This window comes from Stegostoma tigrinum, chromosome 30, assembly GCF_030684315.1.
Source record: "Stegostoma tigrinum isolate sSteTig4 chromosome 30, sSteTig4.hap1, whole genome shotgun sequence".
NCBI classification, from domain to species: Eukaryota; Metazoa; Chordata; class Chondrichthyes; order Orectolobiformes; family Stegostomatidae; genus Stegostoma; species Stegostoma tigrinum.
Genome location: NC_081383.1, coordinates 29,916,377 through 29,940,915, shown reverse-complemented (window position 1 = coordinate 29,940,915; position 24,539 = coordinate 29,916,377). Strand labels below are relative to the sequence as shown.

Here is a 24,539-nt window from a genome sequence, read left to right as displayed (position 1 = left end):
GGACAGGTCAAGGAGGTGGGATGAGGTTAGTAGGTAGATGGGGGTGCGGCTTGGGGTGGGAGGAAGGGATGGGTGAGAGGAAGAACCAGTTAGGGAGGCAGAGACAGGTTGGACTGGTTTTGGGATGCAGTGGGTGGGGGGGAAGAGCTGCGCTGGTTGTGTGGTGCAGTGGGGGGAGGGGATGAACTGGGCTGGTTTAGGGATGCAGTAGGGGAAGGGGGGGATTTTGAAACTGGTGAAGTCCACATTGATACCATTAGGCTGCAGGGTTCCCAGGCGGAATATGAGTTGCTGTTCCTGCAACCTTCTGGTGGCATCATTGTGGCACTGCAGGAGGCCCATGATGGACATGTCATCTAGAGAATGGGAGGGGGAGTGGAAATGGTTTGCGACTGGGAGGTGCAGTTGTTTGTTGCGAACTGAGCGGAGGTGTTCTGCAAAGCGGTCTCCAAGCCTCCGCTTGGTTTCCCCAATGTAGAGGAAGCCACACCGGGTACAGTGGATGCAGTATACCACATTGGCAGATGTGCAGGTGAACCTCTGCTTAATGTGGAATGTAAAAACCAGTCCAACCTGTCTCTGCCTCCCTAACCGGTTCTTCCTCTCACCCATCCCTTCCTCCCACCCCAAGCCGCACCCCCATCTACCTACTAACCTCATCCCACCTCCTTGATCTGTCCGTCTTCCCTGGACTGACCTATCCCCTCCCTACCTCCCCACCTATACTCTCTCCACCTATCTTCTTTACTCTCCATCTTCGGTCCGCCTCCCCCTCTCTCCCTATTTATTCCAGTTCCCTCTCCCCATCCCCCTCTCTGATAAAGGGTCTAGGCCTGAAACGTCAGCTTTTGTGCTCCTCAGATGCTGCTTGGCATGCTGTGTTCATCCAGCCTCACATTTTATTATCTTGGAATTCTCCAGCATCTGCAGTTCCCATTATCTCTGCAGATGCTGTAAATCAGGAACGTACAGGACCCGAAACATTAACTTTGATTTTTTTCCTTCACAGATGCTGCCAGATCTGCTGAGCTTTTCCAGCAACTTTGTTTTTGTAATAGATGGTTGTACAATGTCTCAAATAATCTTGGCGTGAAGAGGATAAAACATTATTGTCGCAGCTGGAATTAAAAGTTGGAACCCAAACTGTTTATTTATAAATACTATAGCATTGCTTAGAGCAAACTAGAGGCAATGATTTTTCATAATAACAGGAAGATGAAAAGATTATGATTTATGAATTGTGAATATGTTTCAAATCAGTCTAAAATATTAAATAGTTTGCTCAATAGGTGGTCTTAATAATACTTCATTAAAAGTCCAAAGCAACTTTCAGAGGAATTCTGGAATAATTTGGAAACAGCATATACAGGGCTTCAGTAAGCTTTTTGAACCTAAATTTCAAGGCATCAAAGGTCTTAAATATTAAGAACTGTTTCACAAAATTTAATCAAACAGACTTTTCCAGTTTATGTATTTTTCTGAAATTTATATTTTGACATTCACACATAATATTCATCCCACTAATTAACTGGGTTTCCAAAATCTGAAATTCAGAACTTTTCAAACTCATTTACTTGTTTCTTTCTATCTGCCTCATGTTTATTTGTCTTCGTGAACAGTGGGAGTTCAACGCAGACCTCTGCCCTTAGTGCAAACATAACAGTGGCCTTCAGACATTTGAAGTCTCAGTGCAAAATTAAAATATAAAATTCAGGAGAAGAGTCCTTACAAAAATAAATCCATGTCTGGGGACCTAAATTTTAGCAGGACATAAGCAAACTATTGTTTAAAAAAGGGGACATTTGATAGCTAGTCATGTTTACTAATGTTAAAATACAGTATCTCTCATCCTTCCCTGGCTGTTTCAATGTAATCTATTTGCTTTAATGTCATGCCAGTCATAATTTTTACATTTAAAAAATCAACTGCAGTTTACAATTTCCTTTCGGAGGAAGGATCCCTATTGCCTGACACACACTATCATCCTTTATAACACAATCACTAATAACCTTGGTCCGCTGCCAGAAACCTCATAGGTATAATGAGTTATTTCAGCAAAGAAAGCTTCATCACATGCCTATCATCTCAGCCTATAATTATCCTCTACCCATCAAAATCAATCCAAAACACTAATCCTGCTGCTTCTGAAAAAAGTCAAGAATTACCTGTGTCTGCATTTAGCCTGTTCCACATTCATTGCTCAAAGTTTGCTCAGATTTCGCTCAAGCCTCCATCACGAGAAAACTATGTTCCTTGTTTCAGGTTTAACCTCCTAGTCATGAAATTATGGCACAAATATAAAGTGCATTTGTTTTTAAATCTCAATGAGTTTGGATTAAAGGCTCAAAGAATTCGGATCTTGTTTCTATAAAAGCAGATTCTAATAGCACTTGATGGGTATAGATTGTCCAATATAAAAATTAACTAGAATATAATTTTATTCAAATTGAAAAGCCCAGGTAGAGGTTAAAGATTCATAATATAAGACATGTGAGCTAACAGGAAATAAATCGGGAAAAGAATCAATTAATACAAATCTTGAGTTGTAAAAGCTTCATGATTATAGGAGAAAGGGAGGAAAAAGTTCAAGAGAACAGTTCTAAATTGTTAAATCAAGGAAGAAATAAGATAACTGAGAACCATTTCAGGACAATGCAACATCTGATAATTCTTCTCTCCAATCTCCATGAGAAATCAAAGTTGTACCACAGACAATCCAAGAAGACTTCACTGTGTGGATAGATTGGGAAATTGAAGCTGTTCTTCTTGAAGAAACAATTACGAGGAGATTTGTTGTAAGTGTTTAAAATAATGCGGTGTTTAGACAGAGGAAAGAGAGAAACTGTCCCCATTGGCAAAAGGATTGCAGACCAAAGGATTTTCTGAAGAAGGGTCTTGACCTGAAACGTCAGCTTTCCTGCTCCTCTGATGCTGCTTGGCCTGTTGTGTTCATCCAGCTCTACACCTTGTTACCGCAGACCAAAGGAGATCAGTTTAAGGTGAGTAGAAGGAAAAAGCCTCATTGATAAGAGAAGCAGCTTTTTTATGTAGTGAGTCATTAGAAACTGGAATGCAATGCCTGAGTGTAGAAATAGATTCAATCAATACCTTCTTTAAAAAAAAATTGTGTATCTGTAGATTTGCAGGGTTACAGGGAAATAAAAGACAGGAGAGTGGGATGAGATAAATTGCTCTTGCAGAGAACTGATCAGATATTGGCTGAATCAACTCCACCTGTGCTGTAACCATGTTGCAGTGCCCTGAGAATTTTATCAGGTCTTAAGTATATTAATCTATCTCCTTAAAAGAAATCTTGAACTTCCCTCCATCATCATCCTACAGTATATAAAATTTTAGATACTCAAGGAACTATGTTACAAAATGGTAGAAATATATATGTAATTGATAATCCCAGCAAAGTTATATTTTCCATACTCAGCAAGATGTGCTTGATTCAGGTCTTGTTTCAGAAGAACGATATTGGGAAGGGAATGAAAGGTAGGGAAAGAAACAGGAATTGGAATATCATGGTGGTTGCAAAATTGTATTAGAATTGTCACAAAGTTCCCTGCTGACATGCAACAATTATTCTACATTGGTAACACGATATTGTAGGCCCTAAGCAGAACTAAAATCACAGACTTTCTCCACAAAGCTGTTAAATGCAATCACAAAACTGAACAAGCAAAAATTCTGAGAATATACACACTTCTAACCAACTTTGGAGTCCAGCAATTCACCATTTGACATCAAAGTGTCATCCTTAGTATCTGTTGAGACAAAATGTTTTAAATTATTATAATTGCATTGGAATTATTACATTTTCAACAGTAACTGCCTAAGAAAATGTTGTCTGTATGTCTAGGTCATATATCCATTGAATTATTCGACCTTGCCAGGATAGCAATCAGAGATAGATGGGACTCAAAAATGCCTGCGACATTTTTTCTGACCAATTCCAATGGCAAACATGTTTTCCTGAGGTAGGTTTATGGCCAACAGTGTAGCCAATTAGGTTCATTAACGGGAGTCCAACCGAGATTTTCCAATCAGCCTCCAGTTTTCAAACCTGCCAAGCAGCTGTGTAACTGCCAGGAAATAGCTGCCAATAGCAGACTGAGGTATAAGGTGTTGGGACTCCAATAGGCGACAGACCCACCCTGCTTGCCTGAATGCAATGTAGCTAAAGGACATTTTGCAAAGATATTCTCCCTCATTCTGACCAGCATGCTGATCTGGCTGATTAATCTGCTTTTATTTAAGGTTTTACAGAGAGAGTGCACCCCCATGTTGAACCATCTTATCACTTTCTTTACCGCTGTTTGACCTGGTGCTTATCTTGAGCAGAACAGCCTCTGATAGACCAACCAGTTTTGAGAGCTGAACCAACACACTTAATTGGAAAAGAGAACCTGCCTCCACTCCAGAAGCAGCTCAGCTCATCCCTACCTGCCTAACCTGTTCTTCCTCTCACCTACCCCCTCCTCCCACCTCAAGCCGCACCTCCATTTCCTACCTACTAACCTCATCCCGCCCCCTTGACCTGTCTGTCCTCCCCGGACTGACCTATGCCCTCCCTACCTCCCCACCCATACTCTCCTCTCCACCTATCTTCTCCTCTATCCATCTTTGGTGTGCCTCCCCCTCTCTCCCAATATATTTCAGAGTCCTCTCCCCATCCCCCTTTTCTGATGAAGGGTCTAGGCCCGAAACATCAGTTTTTGTGCTCCTAAGATGCTGCTTGGCCTGCTGTGTTCATCCAGCTCCACACTTTGTTATCTTCACTCCATAAGAGATGGTAATGCCACTGCACTAGTAGTCCAGAGGCTCAGGCTAATGATTTGATATGTGAGTTCAAATCCCACCATACAACCGGAGTTCTAATTTATATACATCGAAAAGACCTCCACACAGAGACAAGATCACTATGCTCAATAGGATAAATTTTGAACAGATCTAGCAAATCAGAACTGCAAATCAGAACTGCAAATCCATGAGGCACTGTGGGCCATCAAACAGTATTCACCCACAATCTGCAGCCTCAGATTTGGGCAGCATGGTGACCCATGGTTAGCACTGCTGCCTCGCAATGCCAGGGACCTGGGTTCAATACCAGCCTCAGGAAACTGTCTGTGTGGAGTTTGCACATTCTCCATATGTCTGTGTGCAGGTTTTCTCCAGGCGCTCTGTCGGCTCATGCTAAATTGCCCATAGTGTCGAGGCATGTGTAGGTTAGGTGGATTAGCCATGGGAATGCCGGGCTGCAGAGAAAAGGTAGTGGGTTGAGCCTGGATAGGATGTTGTTCAGAGAGTCACTGTGGACTTGTTGGGCTAAACGGCCTGTTTCCGCATTGTAGGGGCTCCATGATTCATGGCCCAGCATATACACCTCGCTATTGTTACCATCAAACCAGAAGCTCATCCCTAGGTCCATGAAGTGTGGGGGGGGCTGCATTCCAGAAACAATGCCAGGTAAGCCAGAAGATAATGTACTAAACCACTGATCCTACAGCACATAGGACAACTAGCATGCTAAACAGTGGAAACAATATACAATAGAGAAAGCTAAGCAATTCTACAACCATTAAATCAAATCAAAGCTCTGTAGTCCAACCACATTCAGTTGTGAGTGGTAGTTGATAATTAAACAACTAACAGGAGGAGAAGGCTCCACAAATATTCCATCCTCAATGATGCGGAAATGTAGCATACCTGTGTAAAAGACAAGGATGAAATATTTTCAACAATCCTCAACCAGAAGTGCTGAGTAGTGATCCATCCTGCCCTCCTCCAGCATCACAGATCAGTCTTCAGCCAATTCAAACCATTCCATGAAGTATCAAGAAACAGCTGAAGGTACTTGATACTGAAAAGGTTATTTGGCCTGACAATATCCTGGCAAAAGTACTGAAGACTTATGTTTCTTGGCACTCTTTGCCAAGTTGTTCCACTACATCTAAAACCCTGGCATCTATCCATCAATATAGATAATTGCCCAAGTATGTTCCATCCACAAAAAGCAAACCAAATTCAACCTTGCCAATTACCACCCTGTCTATTGTCCATCATCAACAAAGTGATAGATGGGTCTTCCCCGGTGCTAAAAGTGGCACTTACTCAACAAGAGACTACACATTGATATCCAGTTTGGGTTCCTCCAGGACCATTCAGTCCTGACCTTGTCACAGACCTGTCCAAACATGACAAAAGACTGAAGTCCAGCGGTAAAGTGAGAGTGACTGCTCCTAACTATCCCACAAAAAGCCTTATCAAAATGGGAGTCAGTGCGACTGAGGAGAAGACTTCTCCCCGGTTGGAGTCACACGTACCACAAAGAAATATGGCAATGGTCTTTGGAGGTCAATCTCAGTCCCAGGACATCATTGCATGAATTCCTCAGGATGGTATACCCAACCATCTTTAGTCGCTTCGTCAAAGACGTTCCCTGCATCATAAGATCAAAAGCAGGAATATTCACTGATGGCTGCACATGTACAGCACCATTTGCAACTCCTCAGATAGTGGAACAGAAGTCCAAGGAGTTCTACACCCTCCAGCACAAAGCAGTCCACTTGATTGGTACACCATTTATCATCTTCAATATTCAATCCCATTACCACTGACACATGATGGCAGCAATGTACATATTCCACAAGATGCACTATGCCTTCACTGGATCTTCAAAATCCACAGTCTCAAACTATAAGAAGAACAAGAGCAGCAGGTGAATGGGAACACCGCGACCTGCAAGCTCCCCTCCAAGCTACACACAATCCTGACTGGAAACAATATTGCCATTCCTTTACTATTACTAGGTCGAAATCCCAGGACTCCCTTTCTGACTGCACTATCCCAGGAACTATCACCAATCACAACTTGCCTAGATGAGTACACCTTCAACAGTCTTGGATAAAGCAACCTGCTTGTTTGACATTACATTGACAAACATTCATTTCCTCCACCACCAAGCCTCGGTAGCAGCAGTGTGTACCATCTACAAGATGCACTATAGAAATTCACCAAGGCCCCTTGGAAAACACCTTCAAACCTCACAGCACCACCCTCTGAAAGGACAAGGGTCACCAATACATGGGAACACACTACCTTCCAAGCTACTCACCACCCTGACTTAAAATATGTTGCCGTATTTTCATTGTTATTAAGTCAAAATCCTGGAATTCCCATCCTAATAGCAATGTCGGTCAACCCAAACTGATGCACTGCAGCAGTTTGAGAGACAGTTCACCACCATCTTCTCAAGGGCACCTAGGGATGGGCAATGATTGCTGGCACAGTCAGTGATTTCCACATCCCATGAGTGAATAAAGAAATTCAGTAGTCCCCATAATAAAAATCAAGGAATGCATTAAAAACTGCAAATAAAAGTCCATAACAAATAAATGCATCACCCTTAATTTAGCAAACTGGTACAAACCTTGTAATTCGGCAGTTCCTAGCTGACACATAACTCCCAGTGTAAAGAATATCACACCTGACCACATTGTTCGTCATTACAGATTCTGGGACCAGGAATCCTGGATTCACTGAAACCTACCACAGTAATAAGAATAATTAGATTAGAGTAAAATAACGTATGAATAATTCAACTCCAATGGGGACTGCATTCATTGTAATAATGATGGGGGAAGCCCCACATGCTAGACAGTTTATCTCAGTTAGCGATAAAAGAAGGCTATTGTTGGGCTGGGATTTCCTCCACATCAGGAAACCTGAAAATTACAGGCCTGTCTCAAATACATATTTCCCATTTTCAGAGGTCAGGTTTTTGTGAGCACTGTTCATAGAAGTAGCTGGCCATTTAAATCATCAGCTGCATCCATGACAATAAGATTTTCAATAGCTTTGGGGCATGAAACCTAAGTGTGTGCAATAGCCTGTGAAGAACAAGTCTGAATTTTATGCATTCCTTTGAATAGCCAGGATCCCTTATAGACAGGCAGAAAGTGCTCTTTGGCTGTGATCCCAGGACAGCTCGAGTGGAGGTGAGGTAGATTTTGGAATTGGTCAGTGGCCTTTGGGATTTTTAAAAGCAAGCGTGTGCAGAAATTGCATAAGCTAATGACTGGAAAGCATATAGCAACTGTCAACAAATGTGTCAAAGCTTTCAAAAGGACCTGTCAAAAAGACCCTCATAAGTGTCAGCAGGAGCCCTCAAGAGGACATGCCAAAACTGACTGGTGCACCTCTCAAAAGGAGCTATTGAGAAGACCTGTGAAAAGGAGCTGTCAAGATTTCAACAGATTTTTAAGTCTTACCATTTAAGCATTTGGAAGAAAACACGACTGGAATGTTAAAAAAAGGATTGACTGCTATTTTGCCCCGTCTGTTGATAAGGTTGAGTGTCTTCTCTGTATTAGTGCTGCGTAACTAATGTCATAACCATCAGTTGTCACAGTCAAATGCTTGCGATTTCACGGTTAAGTTGACAACTGTAAGTAGTTAGAGACTCTTTGATGTGGGACAATGAAGGCTAACGCTGATTGTTAAAGGGGATTCTTCCCTTTAATAAAGCATTTATTGTTTGAAGGTGAAGGAATATATATGGGTTTTTTATGAATGAGAGAATTCAATCTTGTGAAGTCTGTGATGAACAGTTTGAACTTTATTTTACAGACTTTATTTTAAACTGTATAGATTCTGAGTTCTGTCCATGGTGGATACCTAGTGAATTGACAAATGTTTATGTAAAGTCAAAGAATAGTGGGCATGTGGATATGCTTTGACACATAAACGGGCAATCGGACAAATGCATCAGCATATTTCAGCAATGGAGGGTACAGGGGCTGCAATTGCTGGGAGGAGCAGCGTTGCTTGACATAGAGGTATGAAGCGTCATGGAGGTAAGTACAGGAGCATATGATGGCATGAGTTGGCATGGATGGAGCAAGGGATGAGGAAGAGCCTCACTTTAAATTTGGAACACTGTGCCAAATCCCCAAGACAGGCCTTCTGTTGGCCACCTCCATACCAGGCAGCCTCCATAGTTCCTCTGGAGTTGCACATTCTGGCTTTTAACTCTCCACCAAAAAGTGAACATTCAGGCATCCATTTCTAAAGGTCATGTTTACACTACCTGTCTCTGTGCGCATAACCAGAAAACCCTAGCCTTTGTCTGAAACTATCATTACACCATAAAAGCCAGTCAGAGTTCCCACTTTTGATTGCTAAGTGGTGTTTTGATCTAGAAAGTGAGTATTTCAGCAAAGAACATGATCTGCCTTAGCTATGGCGTATGGTTAAAATTCACAGTTATCAAAACCCAACCTGTTGAGCAGATTTGGGTCAGGCCACTCATTTTATACTCAACAAGCCACTGCAAATTAAAATTGGTTGAGATGCTAAACAGGTGCAAAAAATAACCCACAAATGAGTGATCAAGATTAACCTCTCAACATCTCGCCTCACACATGCAGGATAGTAATTCATGTGAGGTCCTAAAGGTGGCCTGAACCTGTGAAAACCATATCCGAGGAACCAGGGAATTCTCAACAACTCTGAGACCCATACTCAGGTGAGAGTCAATGGCTGGGAATAAAGAAATGTCCATGGAAAGAGGCTAAAAAAAACAAATATAGAATCAAAACATGTTCCTGAAATTCTTTGATGTTAAGTTTGTTTTGTCACTCTCTTTCCAAAAAAATCAGAGAATTGTATATTTTACAGTGAATTTGTTAATCCCAAATGGAGACAGAGCATGTTTTTAAAAATGAGTAGCATGAGAAAAGCGTGGTGCTTACAGACCACTCCTTCTCTTATCTCAGAGTCTTGAAATTGGAGTAAGCCTGAATCAGAATGTGATGCCACTGCAGTGGACAATGCAGATGCCTAAAGGAACCAATAGTAGGATCATGGCAAGTTACTCCTTCCTCTTATTAGATTATTACTGGTAAACAGTTTCATCACTTTGACACCTGGGTAGCAATATGCTGCTTGCAATAGTGGACCACACTGGCTTGGTCAGACAACAGCTGAAAGCATCAGGAAAGTCTGGAAAAGATTATAGGCAAATCACTGACAGTTTTGATCATTTAATTATGAAGATGGAAGAAGCATTCCTGATAAGTGAAAAACATGAACCTTCGCTTTTTAGTTTCCAATGAACATTTTAACAACCACAAGTTCAGACAGTGAGCAGCTTAAAGAGGTGGCAGCTTTCATAGTGTGACTCACATGAGTTTCACAATCATTCACAGTCCAATTTGAAAAAGGGTCCTGAAGCAAGAATGAGTCCAATGATTTCCAATATGAATGTGCTGACTTAAGTGCATATCCTAGATGCCTACTGTGTAGACATATCCAATATGATGGACAGCATACTTCCTACCAGAAAAGTACACACACAACATCTACAATGCTGGGGCCTTAGAATCCTGTTTTCGACTCCATTCAGTGCCAATTGATTTTCAGGCCAAGGTTTGAATGGAAATCAACGTGTTATTTTCTGTTCTTCAACTTACAGCCTGCTAAAAACTAGCAATCTCTCAGTGGCATCAGCCATGAGCAGTTTTGGTACAATGATATAGTGAGAAATCAGTTATGTAAGAATAAATACCGACTGACACTCCCAATCCTGATCGCTGTCCAGCATTTGCAGCTGCAATCGTGCCTGGAAGTCATGCAAGGACAAAATCAGCCTCATATGCAGTTCCACATACTGTATGATAATCTGCCAACATTCACCGTCTATGTTCATATATGATGTTTGATCAATGGGGCATCAGGTGGAGCCAGACAGCATACGTTTAACTTGCAGCCAAGTCAAAATCCACTCCTCAGAAGAGTAGAGAAAACTGAAATGAATTAAAAATAAAAGTACTGACATTCTTTCATGCCTCTGTCACATTTTTCAGGCAGGGATGTGGATGGCCTATGTGAGATTCCTCAGGCTCCACGTTGGACAGTCTACAGCAGCCTGTGAATGCCTATTCGAAGTCTACTACAACTTCCAGCACATTTTCTTTCTCCACTTCCCTGTTTGAAGGTTTGAGAATTGCAGCTGAGTTGTTATAAACCCAAGCTAAAAACATTTAACTTCAATTAATGAACAAATTGTGAATAAAACACTCGTCTCTGTAATGACAATCAAAGTGCCAAATTATCCTAAAAATCCGTGCATTAATGTTTTTCAGGGAAGAAAATCGGCCTTTCTTACCTGGACTGGTCTACGTGTAACTCCAGACCAACAACATTCTAGTTAAATCTTACCTGCATTTTGAAATGGCCCAGCAAGCCACTCTGTTGTATCAAATCATCACTGAAAAGTCAAATAAAAATAAAACCAGATTGATCACTCTACTGACTTAGATACTACAAACAACAAAGCACAACCTGCCCAGGCAATCCAGCAAAGTCTTCTCCACTATCCTCTGGGAACCTACATCAAAATAAGAAGGGCAATCCCACAGATCATTCTAACCACAACCTGACATAGTTCTAATCAACAAGTCATGCATTATACCTAATGTCACAAAATGCCCCATCGCCATCCCTCATGTGTCCAGTACAATGAGTAGGATAAATAAACCAGAACTGGCGCACATTGGTTTGCAGGGAGGTGGTCCTGTGAGTCCTTCATATAGTGTCTTGACCCGGTCTCCCTCAGGGAGGTGAAGCGAAGTAAAGGATATCTGACCCTAAGACCTTTGCCCAACTCAGTTTTCTACTCCAAAACCTGTCCACAAGCAGGCTGAGAGAATAGAGAAACCCAGGCTAAAAGGAAACCTGCTTCCAACCCCCACTTCCATATGTATTCTGCCAAAGTCAGCTCACAGACTGAACACAATGAACACAAGGTCAGTGTTAGTTAAACCCAAAGTGTCGGTTCAGACCAGATCCTCACCCACTTCCTGGTGAACAGAAGTTTGGAATTAGCCTACCTTTCTAGCTCTGCTTTGCAGTCAAAAAGGCAAATGAACAAAGGTTTTATTAGTTAGCTCTGCTGCTTGGCAGTTTTTAAAATAGCCATTATTATTACCTGTTCTTAATTTAAAATTAAGTTTAGAAACAAAAATAACAAATTGATGGATAAAATTGTGCCTTAAAACTTCTGAAATTTGTCTGTCAACCCTGTGAGTGAGAAAAAATAATTGAAATATGGTTCCACACATGAAAGGTGTGGACAACATCTGGTATATCCTCAAACTAAATGATGGAAGGTGTCATCAACAGTACAATCAATTGACGCTTACCCAGCAATAATCTGATCACCTTGCTTTGTTTGGGTTCCACAAAGATGACTTAGTTACAGCCCTCAGTACAATCTCGGTCCAAACATGTACAAAAGAGGTTTTGAGAGCGTGATTGCCTTTGGCCTTAAACTAATATTTGACCAGTTGTGGCATCAAGACATTCTAGCAAATTGAAGTCAGTGGAAACCCAGGGAAACTTTCCATTGGTGAGTGTTGTACTTGGTTGAAAGGAAGATGCTGAAGGCCATCTTCCCTGCCCCAGGACACATGTGCAGAATTTTCTCAGCGTAATTCATCTTCAATGACTTCAATGATTTTCAATCAACATTTGAAGTTGGGATTTTGCTGATGATTGCATGGTATTTGGTTCCATTCTTTAGATACTGAAACAGTTTGTGTCCAATTGCACCAAAACCTGCACGAAGTTTAGATTTGGGATTGTTTGTCATTTTTTGTTTATCATTGGAATACAGGTCTCACTGGCTAGGCCATTTATGACACATCCCTAGTTGCCCTTGAGTTGGTGGTGATGAACATATAACATAAAACATTACAGCGCGGTATAGGCTCTTCAGCCCTCGATGTTGCAACAACCTGTGAAATCAATCTGAAGCCCATCTAACCCACACTATTCTGTTATCATCCATATGTTTATCCAATGACCATTTAAATGCCCTTAAACTTGGCAAGTCTACTACTGTTGCAGGAAAGGCATTCCACGCCCTTACTACTCTCTGAGTAAAGAACCTACCTCTGACTTCTGTCCCATTATCTATCACCCCTCAATTTAAAGCTATGTCCCCTCATGCTAGCCATCACCATCCAAGGAAAAAGGCTCTCACTGTCCACCCTATCTAATCCCCTGATCATCTTATATGTCTCCATTGCGTCACCTCTTAACCTTCTTCTCTCTAACGAAAACAGCTTCAAGTCCTTCAGCTTTTCCTCATAAGACCTTTCCTCCATACCAGGCAACATCCTGGTAAATCTCCTCTGCACCCTTTTCAATGCTTCCACATCCTTCCTATAATGCAGCGACCAGAACGGTATGCAATACTCCAAATGCAGCCGCACTAGAGTTTTGTACAGCTGCAACATGACCTCATGGCTCTGAAACTCAATCCGTCTACCAATAAAACCTAACACACCGTACGCCTTCTTAACAACCCCATCAACCTGGATGGCAACTTTCAGGGATCTATGCACATGGACACCGAGATCTCTTTCTTGAACTACAACAGTCCATTTTATGTAGGTTGACCCATATTGCTGTTAGGGAGGAAGTTCTAGAGTTTTCATCTAGTGACAGTGAAGAAATGATAAGGTATTTCCAAGATGGTGAGTGGCTTAGAGGGAACTTGCAGGTGGCAGTGTTTCCATATATCTGCTGTCCTCATTCCCCTAGACAGTTGTTGTCTTGGGGCTGTCTGAGGAGCCTTCACGACTGTCTGTAGAATATCTTCTGATGGTACGCACTGCTGCTGTTGAGCATCAGTGGTGGAGGCAGTAACTTTTTGTAGATGTGGTGCCAATCAAGCTGGCTGCTTTGACAGGAATGGTATTTTATATTAGTTGTGTTTAACTGTATGCCAATGATGGCAATTAACTGCAAATTTTTGTGTTTTTTTAAGTAGGGGCAGACTGACACTGTGGTGATTGGTTTAGGAGTTGCATTTTTGTAATACGTATCCAGAATCATAGAATCTCTACAGTGTGGAAGCAGGTCATTTGGACCATCAAGTCCACATTGCTCCTCTGACCAGCACTCCACCCAGACCCAATCCCCTACCCCACCACTGTAGCCCTGCATTTCCCATGGTTAATTCACCTAGTCTGCACATCCCTGGTCACTGTGCAGCAATTTCCCATGGCCAATCCACCAAACCTACACATCTTTGGACCGTGGGAGGAAACCAGAGCACCCAGAAGAAACCCACACAGAGACTGGGAGAATGTGCAAACTCCACACAGATAGCCACCTGAGGCTGGGATCAAACCCAGGACCGTGACCCTGTGAGGCAGCAGTGCCTAACCACTGTGCCACCGTGCTGCCCAGTATCTGGAGATAAAGGTGTATGAAAATTAGTTTCTGAACCACCTTCACCGACAGGCTTTCTAAATTTGCCACACTGGTCTACCAACTGCAATTTTATATGTAAAAAATGAGAGATAAACACATAAAGAAAGGGAGAGAATAATTGAGAGATACAGAAGGACAGGCAACTAGAGATGAGTTGGATCAATTGCCAGGCAAGCTTCTAAAATGTGACTCATTTTTTGTGACGCAGTTCTAAAGATTGAAAAGATTACCTTCAGTACATAGTTGCCGGGAGCGACGTCTGTTATATCAATCCATTGGCAGTCAATATCTGCATTGTATGTATCATAACAACCAGGACCTAATCCCTAATGGAAGAGTGGGAAGTTTAAAAGTTAAATGAGTTATATACTTACAGCTGTAAAATATATTCATCTTTATTCTTTTAAGCGAGAAAGTACCAGGTTTGAACTTGATCTAACGTGTGCTGTGCCAAGTGGATGAGGGAAATAAAGAAGAGGAGAAAAAGAAAAAACAGCTTTTTTTTCCTCTGGGGTACTGAAGAACAGAATCAAAATTGGCAGCAATAATGAATGAGGGCAATGATATCCTCCACTGTTGAAAACCTAGCTGCTATTCACCCATTTTGCTCATATCAGAAAGGTGGTGAATAAGTCAACACTTATAAAACCACAATATACCCCAAGGTGAGACAGCAATTCAGGGAATCAGGGCAATAAATTAATGGATATAGGTATGTAGGAGGTGACTGAAAGTGTAATATATGGGACCAGACAAATGATGCACAATGTACTAATTGATGAGACAGAACATGTCAGTAACCTAAGAGCTACTTAAACAGTCTGTAATCAAAGCTATGACTCATATATGCCAACCTGGAAACTCAGCAAAAGCATTAGCCTTCCCCATCGTCAAAAAAATCACTCACAGATAAATGTAGTCTAGATGTAGTACTATATGACATTGAATTATACCAATGGGCAGCAGCAAGATGTGACTAATTTCAAATTATGTATCAGTTATACCCAGTACATTGCACATATATACCACATGGTCGTTGCATAAATTGCAGGAACTCTCCCTGTACTGTTTGGAACGAGGTTGGCATGGTGGATGTCATTGAGTATGAGTTGTCTGATTGCGCTTGTTAACCTGGGTCAACCAGGGAGCCCTGGCTGACAGATCTGAAAAGGAGTCTCGGGGATTCTCCTCACTGTAGGGGCTGGCTGTGAGCTAGCTGTTCAGTGTCCGTGTACTGTACACGTGTAAATAAAGGGTGGTTTGGTGACAGATACCAGTCTCCATGGAGTTATTTCACTCCGTCATTGTTTAAAAATATGGAATTCAAAAACAGAAAGAGGCCAATCAGCACTGTACTCATGTTCACTCATTGAAAGCCTAATTAGTCCCAATGTCTTTCTCTTTACCCAAATGACTAAAATTTTTTCCTTTCAAATATCCAATTTCCTTTTGAAAATTATTATCCAATGAGATTTCATAATTTTTTCATATAGAACACTGCAGACTGTAACAACTCAGTACAAAAAAAATCATCTGATATCTTTTTTGCCAATGGTAATGTAATAGATAAATTGTTACTTTTACAATTGTCACAGTGTCACTGAGACTGTCCCTCAGTTTCTGATCTCATCTCCCCAACCCCTTCAGCCTACCACAATACTCCAAGCTTCCCACTACCACTCCCTGATCTTTCCTTCCCTCTTCCTTCAATGCTAGCCCCATCTCCTAACTCCGGCTTGTTTCTATTTTAATGCATTGAAAGCTGCTGCCTATGGATGGGAATTTCTGAATTCTCACAGTATGCAGTGATAAGTAACATAGTGCAACAATAGCAGGTGTTCAATGGCTAAAGAAATACTGAACATGGGAGCCAACAGGTACCTAGAGTAAAAGACCTGGCGTGACACTAATACTCGTCATTCAGTGCAAACAAAGAGCTGAAATTGCTGCCTGTATGAAACCTAAATGTCTGTAGGGGTTTTTGAAAATCCAAATTTCAAAATCAAAGTTAGACTCCAGAAAAAGAACATTTGGACAGCACTGTTATTCTTTGAGGGTAGGGGAAATATGCTAATTGTGTATGAAAGTCCTCTCTGGGAACTCGTTGTTTCGTTACATTATAAACAGCATTAACACACCTAATAGTTGATGTGGCTGCAAATCTTCTCTAACGTGCTAAATATTAATACCATTGCATTACCTACCTGAGTATGTGCTGTGCATGCATATCTTCTTCGGATGCCAGGGTCACACATAGTGTCTTCTAGACAAAAGCTAGCTTTGTGTCCTTCAGCTACTTTCCTCTGTGTGGTGGCCTGTAACAGATCGTAATGGCTAAACTGATCCATACTGTGATAGTGCCTGAAGTGAAAAAAATTCATAGACAATGCATTAGTAACTAGAAGTGGATGCTCCCCGATATCTGGCCAGGTGGATACAATTGTGAAACTGTCGAACAGATCAAGAGTTTCAAAACTGGGTCAGTCCTAAGTTAGCTCAGAGCTGTGACAGAAGTTAGGGAGAGCACAATTAGCTTCAACGTTCTTAAGATAGCGAAGAGCAAATGATCAAGGTTCCTACTCCTGGTTTTTGCCCGACAATTAACATGAAAAAGGTGAACTTGTGAATTCCAAGTTTGGGCTGGATTCTACTCTGATGACCATCATGGGTCCATATCCTGCTGCAAATGTTCACATGCAATTATCATGTGGATCTGAAGCTGGAGGGTTTACACAGATCATGAAATTGTAATCTGTATGAAGGTAGAAAAAAGTACAAAGAGGAAACACACTGGCCAGTTTCAATCCGCTTCTGTTAAGCACAAGGTCATTAATTCATAATTCTGCACAAATTGAAAACAAGGTAACATTGACACTCAGATCAGCCCAGATGGCCAACTTGTATAACAGCTTGATAGATTTTTGTGGTGGGACTCCTTTTAAAAAGTTCAGTTTAAGGCAGAAACAAAAACAGGAATTGCTGGAGAAGCTCAGTAGGTCTAGCAGCATCTATGGAGTTAATATTTTGGGTCGAGGGTCCATTCCTCAGAAGCCTTCCTTAAGGAAATATCAAGGAGCCTACTCTGAATAGTACTTTTGTCCTAATTAATGGCAGAATATTTGATGTTAACAATGAGTACCTGACATAAGAACAGATTTGGTTTGTGTGAGGCATGTTCAAGTTATGTAATAGTGTTATTGAGAACAGAATCATGGGCCTCTAGTAAATTTAAAGGGGAGATTAAAAGTTTGCCTGGTCCCAGAGTTAAATAGCTTTACATTAGGTTCTAGACTGATCTAGATTTGCAATCCTGATCACATAAATGAAGCTTCTTCTGGACACAGCAGATCATTCTTTATCAGTGTGTGAAATTTCTGTACCAATACCACTAGGCCAAACCTGGGAAAAGAAGTGTCCAAAATGGTAGAAAGGAATCACATTTTTAAAAAACAAAACATTTAAACAAGCACACATTTCTCCCCGTAAAGATAAGGAGTTTATCTCTAAAGGACTTACCTACTATTTAATATGGATAGATTACTGATACTAAGTGGTTGCAGGACAGTACTACATGGAGATTCACTTTTTAAGAGCACAGATATATACATGTATGCCTGCACATGCTAAGAAAAACTGAATGCTGCCCAAGACTTTGCATTTTTCAGTCCTGTGAGAAATAAGGCCTGTCAACTCTCCAGCACTACCTTGGCAATGTTACTCATACAAACACTGCTGTTCATTCTCAGAACTCAGTGCTTAAATATTTGTAATGTATGAGGGATCATTTTTCTTCCTAAGTGTTTAATATGAGAATGCCAAAACTCCTGGTTAAACTCACAATGGGTAGGACCTCTTTGAAATTGTGAAGTATTTGATCTCAGTGACTGAGCTTTGTTTGACCCCAGCTGAACTACTTAGCTATAATCTCTTGAAGTTGCACAATGATTCATCACAAACAGAGAAAGAATTGAGAGGAAATGACCCAAATGAATATAATGCATCCTTTGTTAGACATATGTGGCATTATTAATACTGTGAGAAGATCACTTAACCCCACTTTCCTACCTACTATACCAAGGCAAGAAAGGAGGGAAATGGAACAGGTCATGAACGAGAACAGCAGTATTAGGGCATTTCACAGGACTATGCAAAATCTGTAAAGTAAAACCCGCACAAATGTAAGAATAAAATGCAATTTATTCAATCTTCAGATAAATCCTCAGCTTTATTAACAGGGATATAGAATCTGAGAGCAAGTAGACAATGTTGAACTTGTACAAGACACTTGTTAAATCTCAACTGGAATATTATATTCAATTGTGGGTGCCACATTATAAAAAAGATGTGTATACATTAGACAGAGCGTAGAAGCAATTTACAAGAATGGATCCTGAATAAAAAACTTCGGTTATGAGGATAAATTAGGATTTGGTCTCCTTGGAGAGAAGAAGGCTGAGAGGAGATTCAACAGCGATTTTCAAAGTCATGACCTGGCTAGAACTAGTAGATAAGGAGAAGCTGTTCCTTCATATGAAATCAACAACACTGAGACGGCATAGATTTAAAGTGACATGCAAAAGAAATAAGGTTGATGTGAGAAAACAAGTGTTCACTCAGCAAGTAGTTACGGTCTGCCTGATACAGACTGACTGGAAATGTGGTGGAGGAAGGTTTAATTTACGCATTCAAGAAGGTTCAAAAACAGAAGTTGCTGGAAAAGCTCAGCAAGTCTAGCAGCATGCGTGAAGAGAAATCAGAGTAAACTTTCCTGTCCAGTGAGCCTTCCTCAGACCCTTCTGCTAGACCTGCTGAGCTTTTCCAGCAACTTCTGTTTTTGTTCCTGATTTGCAGCATCCACAGTTCCTTTGTCTTTCATTCAATAGGGCATTGGATGATTATTTGGACAGAAATAACGTGCAGTGAGTTGGGGAAAAAGCAGAAGATTGACGTTAGCTAATGATGCTGGTTTGTGGAGCTGATGCAGGCATGGTGGGCCAACTGGCCTCCCTCTGCACGATAATAGTTTTGAGATTCTGAGGTAATTCGGTAATGCAAGTGAAGAAATATTGTTAACATTTTATGTAACAGAGGTCCACACTAACACACACATACACACCAGCTTGATCCTTATCCTTGCATTGCGAATATAAGGATGTCGTGAGATACACTTGTAAATTCAATCCAAAGTTCAACTGCCCAAATGAAGCATTGGTAAATGAGTTGAAGCGGATAAAATACATTGACTAAGTATTTACCACGTTTCAAAAAACTTGAGGCATTCCTGAAAATGATGTGTGAACATGCAGTTTAAGATGATTTACTGTCTTAAGGAGCAATATCTGTAATTACAGCCTTGGCTATTCACCCATGCTCCTTGCTAGATTTGCTGATCCATTGCACGGAACTTAAAGTCTACCTGACAGGGGACATTGCCAAAGTTGGGACTTAGCCCTGTTCTCTATCATGTCCACTAAAGTAACATAAGGGAGAATTTAAATGAAGGTTCAACTGCCTGAATGAAGAAGGACATGCAAGGTTTATTTGAGAAAAAATCAGCTAAATATTTGTCATGTTTCAGAACATCAGTAATTGAACTATCTGGAGAAATACTAGGAGATCATTGAGCTTTATTACCAGGAAAACTGTATGTTCCAATATTACATTGCAATTGCTCAGAGCCACATGTTTCAGAAAAACTCAGATTGCGAGACTAATGGACAAAGCTCAAATTACCACAGTGCAATATGTTGCATCTTATTTTGACTGCATCCCGTAAGCACAATCCTGCTTGGCATCCACTTTAGATACAGCAGTAACATTCGGCCAAAGGACTTATTTTGCTCAGAAGATTAGACGTGCTTTGATCACACATGGAAGCAAACTCCAATTCTGTACTTACTGATGACAACTGTGCCATTCCCAGGTATGGCGTGGCCTATTTGGGAGGAAGTCAGCAGTCCCTTGATTTTTGACTCTTTGAGGAAACCGTAGAAGCACCCTAATACTGAGGTCACTTGTTCTGGGACTATAGGCAGACCTGAAGCAAAAAAGACAGACATGCTTTAAGCAGAGAATTATTTCCCAAAAAACAACGGTTATATGAGTCGGGAATCATTTTGAGCCAAGTATGTGAAAAGCACCACTCTTCCAATGTAATTATACTTAGCTGACATGACAACAGTTGGACAAGAACCAAGAATGTACAGCACCTCCAAAGCATCTACATGAAGACAGACAAAACAGGGCAGGGGATGTTTTGTGGCTTGATTTTTCATCTTTGCTTTACTAACAAGAGATAATTGAAAACCTGAAGGAATACTTTATCTACATTGTCAGTAAAGTAAATAGAAAACTGAACATTTTACTTTGATAATCAGACTTCTAATCCAGTTCACAAATTACTGGACTTACTGGGAGGTAGTTTTCAAATTCAAATCCAGACAGTGACTTGGCAAAGCTGATCTTTCATCCTTTGTAGAATCCTAGTTGACTCACAGGGGTGAAATTGAAAATGACCTCCTACCATAGGAAAATTGGATTATCTGAGATAAAACTGTTCATTGTTGAACCTGCCAGTGAACATTTACAGTGGCATGGAAGTCTGACCAGAATTTGTGTGACATAAATTGAAAGCTTTACATTTTGCCACTCCTTGATGGCTTGAAAAAGATCCACATCAGCCATTGGTTGATAAAGTGCATGAGCTCTGAGGATCTCCATCAGCCCCTGGACAGAGTTGATTGCTTTCAACAGTTTCCATCGCATTGCTTCCACCAGAGGCAATTATTATCTTAGACGAGTCTCAGCTCTTCAGCAAGTAGCAGCAACACCTCACATGCTACACAGCAATGTTGTCATCGAACTCTAAGCTGTAATTCACGATGTAATAAGAAAATGTACCATACAAGTAGCAGGGGGTAGACATACAAGCCATGCTGCGCAATATATTGGCAAACAAAGAATACACCTAGATTCTCCTTTTATCGCTCATGGGAGCTACAGCTTTTCTGTGATCAGTCTGTGCTGTGCTTGATCCAATAGTGCTTGTTGATGCAGTCTAAAGGGAGCTTTAATCTGCATCCAACGCATAATCTGTTTGATTTGGAACATTGCTCTTATATGATGCCTCATTTGGAAAAATTATTCCTTTCCCCAGTACTAACATGTGTCATGATTTGATGCAAATACAAACAAACAGAAACAAAACTACTGTTATTGGGCAATGACAGGTTTTGCCCAATGTCAATGCAGATTTGGGGAACTAAAGTAGTTAAGCAACCAAAAATAAAGCTTTTGTCTTGAAAAGATCATTTGTTTCATTTAAAAAAAAATAAAGTTTGTTTTAATCAAAAATAGGAACATGCTGGTGATTTTTTCAACCCAGACCACAATGATCACATAGCAGGTATCATCACTCAGCCAATATCAAGCCAAGGTTTAATGATGGGTTGCCAGCTGTGAATTGAGGTAGATATAATAACAGCAGCTGTGGCTAAGAATGTTTTTAGACAGCAAATGTGGTTGGGACCAGGACTGTAGCCCAGAAACTGTGGTTATAAGGTGTAGTAGGAGCTACAAGGTGCATTTATGAATGCAGAAGGCAAATTTTCCTTGTGAGTTGATTTATTTACAGCAGTGCATTTCGCCAGCAGTTTTCCTGGACCCACAATCAGAACTTCAAGTTGATACGCTCCAATACCATTAGATGGGACACATTCTGTAATAGTCTAAATAGGGCAAACACATCTTTGGTATTTTTCATGCAGAATCTTGGCTTTTTTTAAAATTCACTCATGGAATGTGAATATCACTCCTCTGGCCAACACGAGTTACCCATGCATAATTTCCTTGAGAAGGTAGCAGTGAGCCAACTCCTTGAACCATTGCAATCAATGAGATATCCCACATCTGATAGGGTAGCTCCAGATTTTCAAATCAGTGAGAATGAATAGTGATAGTTTCACATTAAGATGATGTGTGGCTTGGAAGGATACATGAAAAGTGACGGTGCTCCCATTTGCCTGCTATCCCAGCCCTTCTAGATGGTAGAGATCATGGGTTTGGAAGGTGCTGTTGAAGGAATTTTAGTGAATTGCTGCAGTGCATCTTGTAAATGTTGCATGCTACAATCAATGTTCATCAGTGTTGAACAGACTGCGTTGTTATAGATGGTAGGTGAGGTGTCGAACAAGCAAACTGATTTATCCTGAATTGAGTTGAACCTCTTAATCAGTATTAGAACTGCACTCATCTAGGCAGGTGGAGGAGAGTTTAATAGCACTCCTGATTTGCACCTCATTGATGGTCAACGGGCATTTGGAAGTCAGGAGATAAAACTCTTGATGAAACACCTCAGCTTGTTAAGTGCTTTATTAATATACCTGGTCCAGTTCAAGTTGCTGGTCAGTGGTTACTCCCAAAATTTTGATAGGGTATTTTGTGATGGTAACATTGTTGAATATCAAGAACTGGTTAAAATCTCCCTTGTCAGTGCCTGATATCTTTGTGAATCAATATTGTTTGCTATTTATCGGCCCAAGTTAGAATGCTTTCCAGATCGAGTCATGTGCAGGCATACACTGATTCGCTAACTGTTAAGTTTCATCTGTGAACCAATCCAATTCTGACCTTATGTTAGTTGGAAAGTCATTGATGAAACAGCTTAAGATGTCAGAGCATATAACACCAGGAAACTTCTACAATAATGTCCTGAGAATGAGATGATTGGTCTTTAACAATCACAAAAAACCACTCGTATTATGGTATGTATGACTCCAACCAGTGAAGAATCTTCTCAATTTTCGTCGAGTTTAATTTTCCTAGGACTCCCTAATGCAACACTTGTCAAATGGTGCCTTGATGTCTAGAGCAATCACTCTCACCATGCATCCGGACTTCAGCTCTTTTGACCAAGGTTGTAATGAAGTTGTGTGGCACTGGCAGAAGCCAAAATGAGCATCTGTGACATCTTTGCTGAGTGAGTGGCACTTAATAGTACTGTATCTCTCTGATCCTTTCCATCATTTTACTGATGCTGAAGAGCAGGCAGAAAGGGAAATAATTAACTGAATAAGATGTATTCTGTTTGTTATAGGCAAGGCACAATTCTAACGTTTTGGAGAAGATCTGTAGCTCGGGTTGTGGGTGTTGGGGTTGGTTGGCTCACCGAGCTGGTTTGTTGTTCTGCAGATGTTTCGTTACTGTGCTGGGTAACATCTTCAGTGCAGCCTCTGATGAAGCGTCAGTGTGTTTTCCTGCCTGGTTTTTAAACTATGGAGTCTGTTGCAATGGATTGCCTCACTTCCATGTTTCCTCCATAGTGGAATGCATATGAGGTCAAATTCAATGTATTTATTAATAGCATGCTTTGTGGAGTGCCATGCTTGCAGGAATTCTCGTGCTTGTCTCTGCCTAGACTGTCCCAGGATCTTGGTGTTGTTGAACAAACAGGAAGAAAACTAACAACAAGAATACATGAACTCCTAAAGACATGACCAATACTCACTCATCTCAATCCACATGGACAAGGAGAACTATGACTTTGACTGGGACAACACCAAGATCCTGGGGCAGGCTAGGCAGAGACAAACACGAGAATTCCTGGAAGCATGGTACGCCATGAAGCATGCTATTAATAAACACATTGAGCTAGACCCCATGTACATTCCACTATGGAGGAAACCTGCAAGTGAGGCAATCAATCGCAATGGACCCCAGAGTTTAAAAACCAGGTGGGAAAACACACCGAAGCTTCATCAGAGGCTGCACTGAGGATGTTACCCAGCACGGCAACAAAACATCTACAGAACAACAAAGCAGCTCAGTGGGCCAACCCACCCTCAACAAGGCAGAATACCTGTGCAATTGTCCACATTTTGGGTGATCTATTGTCATAGCAAGACTGGAATTGACTGGTTAAGGAGGTTATTCTGGGGCTTATTCTGGAGGACAAAGCTTCAGTATTGCAGTCAGGATGTTTCCAGAACCATTACCCATTTCTGTATCTAGTACCATAAATCATTTCTTGATATCATTCAGAGTGAATGAAAGTGCTGAAGACTTACATTGGTGATGTTAGGACCTCAGAAAGATGCAGAGTTTGATTATTGGTTGGATGCTTCTGGCTAAAGATAGTTGCAAATGTTTCAGTTTTGTCTTTGCAATGATGTGGTGTGCACCTTCCCTGTTGAGGAAGGAGACGTTGTGGTGCGTCCTTTTCTCGTTTGTTGTTTGATTGTTCACCACCATTC

At 41.0% G+C, this 24,539-nt stretch overlaps 1 protein-coding gene across 1 annotated transcript in view; it reads right to left on the bottom strand.

Moving 5' to 3' along the window:
* Positions 1–896: 896 nt before the first annotated feature.
* LOC125465727 (protein-lysine 6-oxidase-like) overlaps positions 897–24,539 on the bottom strand; it is a 35,754-nt gene continuing 12,111 nt past the window's right edge. Inside the window, exons 3-7 of the mRNA XM_048559487.2 lie at positions 20,189–20,326; positions 16,494–16,650; positions 14,520–14,615; positions 7,436–7,551; positions 897–3,770 (exon numbers count right to left, since the gene is read on the bottom strand). Of these exons, the coding sequence (XP_048415444.1) occupies positions 3,764–3,770; positions 7,436–7,551; positions 14,520–14,615; positions 16,494–16,650; positions 20,189–20,326 (514 nt within the window). The 3' untranslated portion in view covers positions 897–3,763. The remainder of the gene's footprint in view (positions 3,771–7,435; positions 7,552–14,519; positions 14,616–16,493; positions 16,651–20,188; positions 20,327–24,539) is intronic.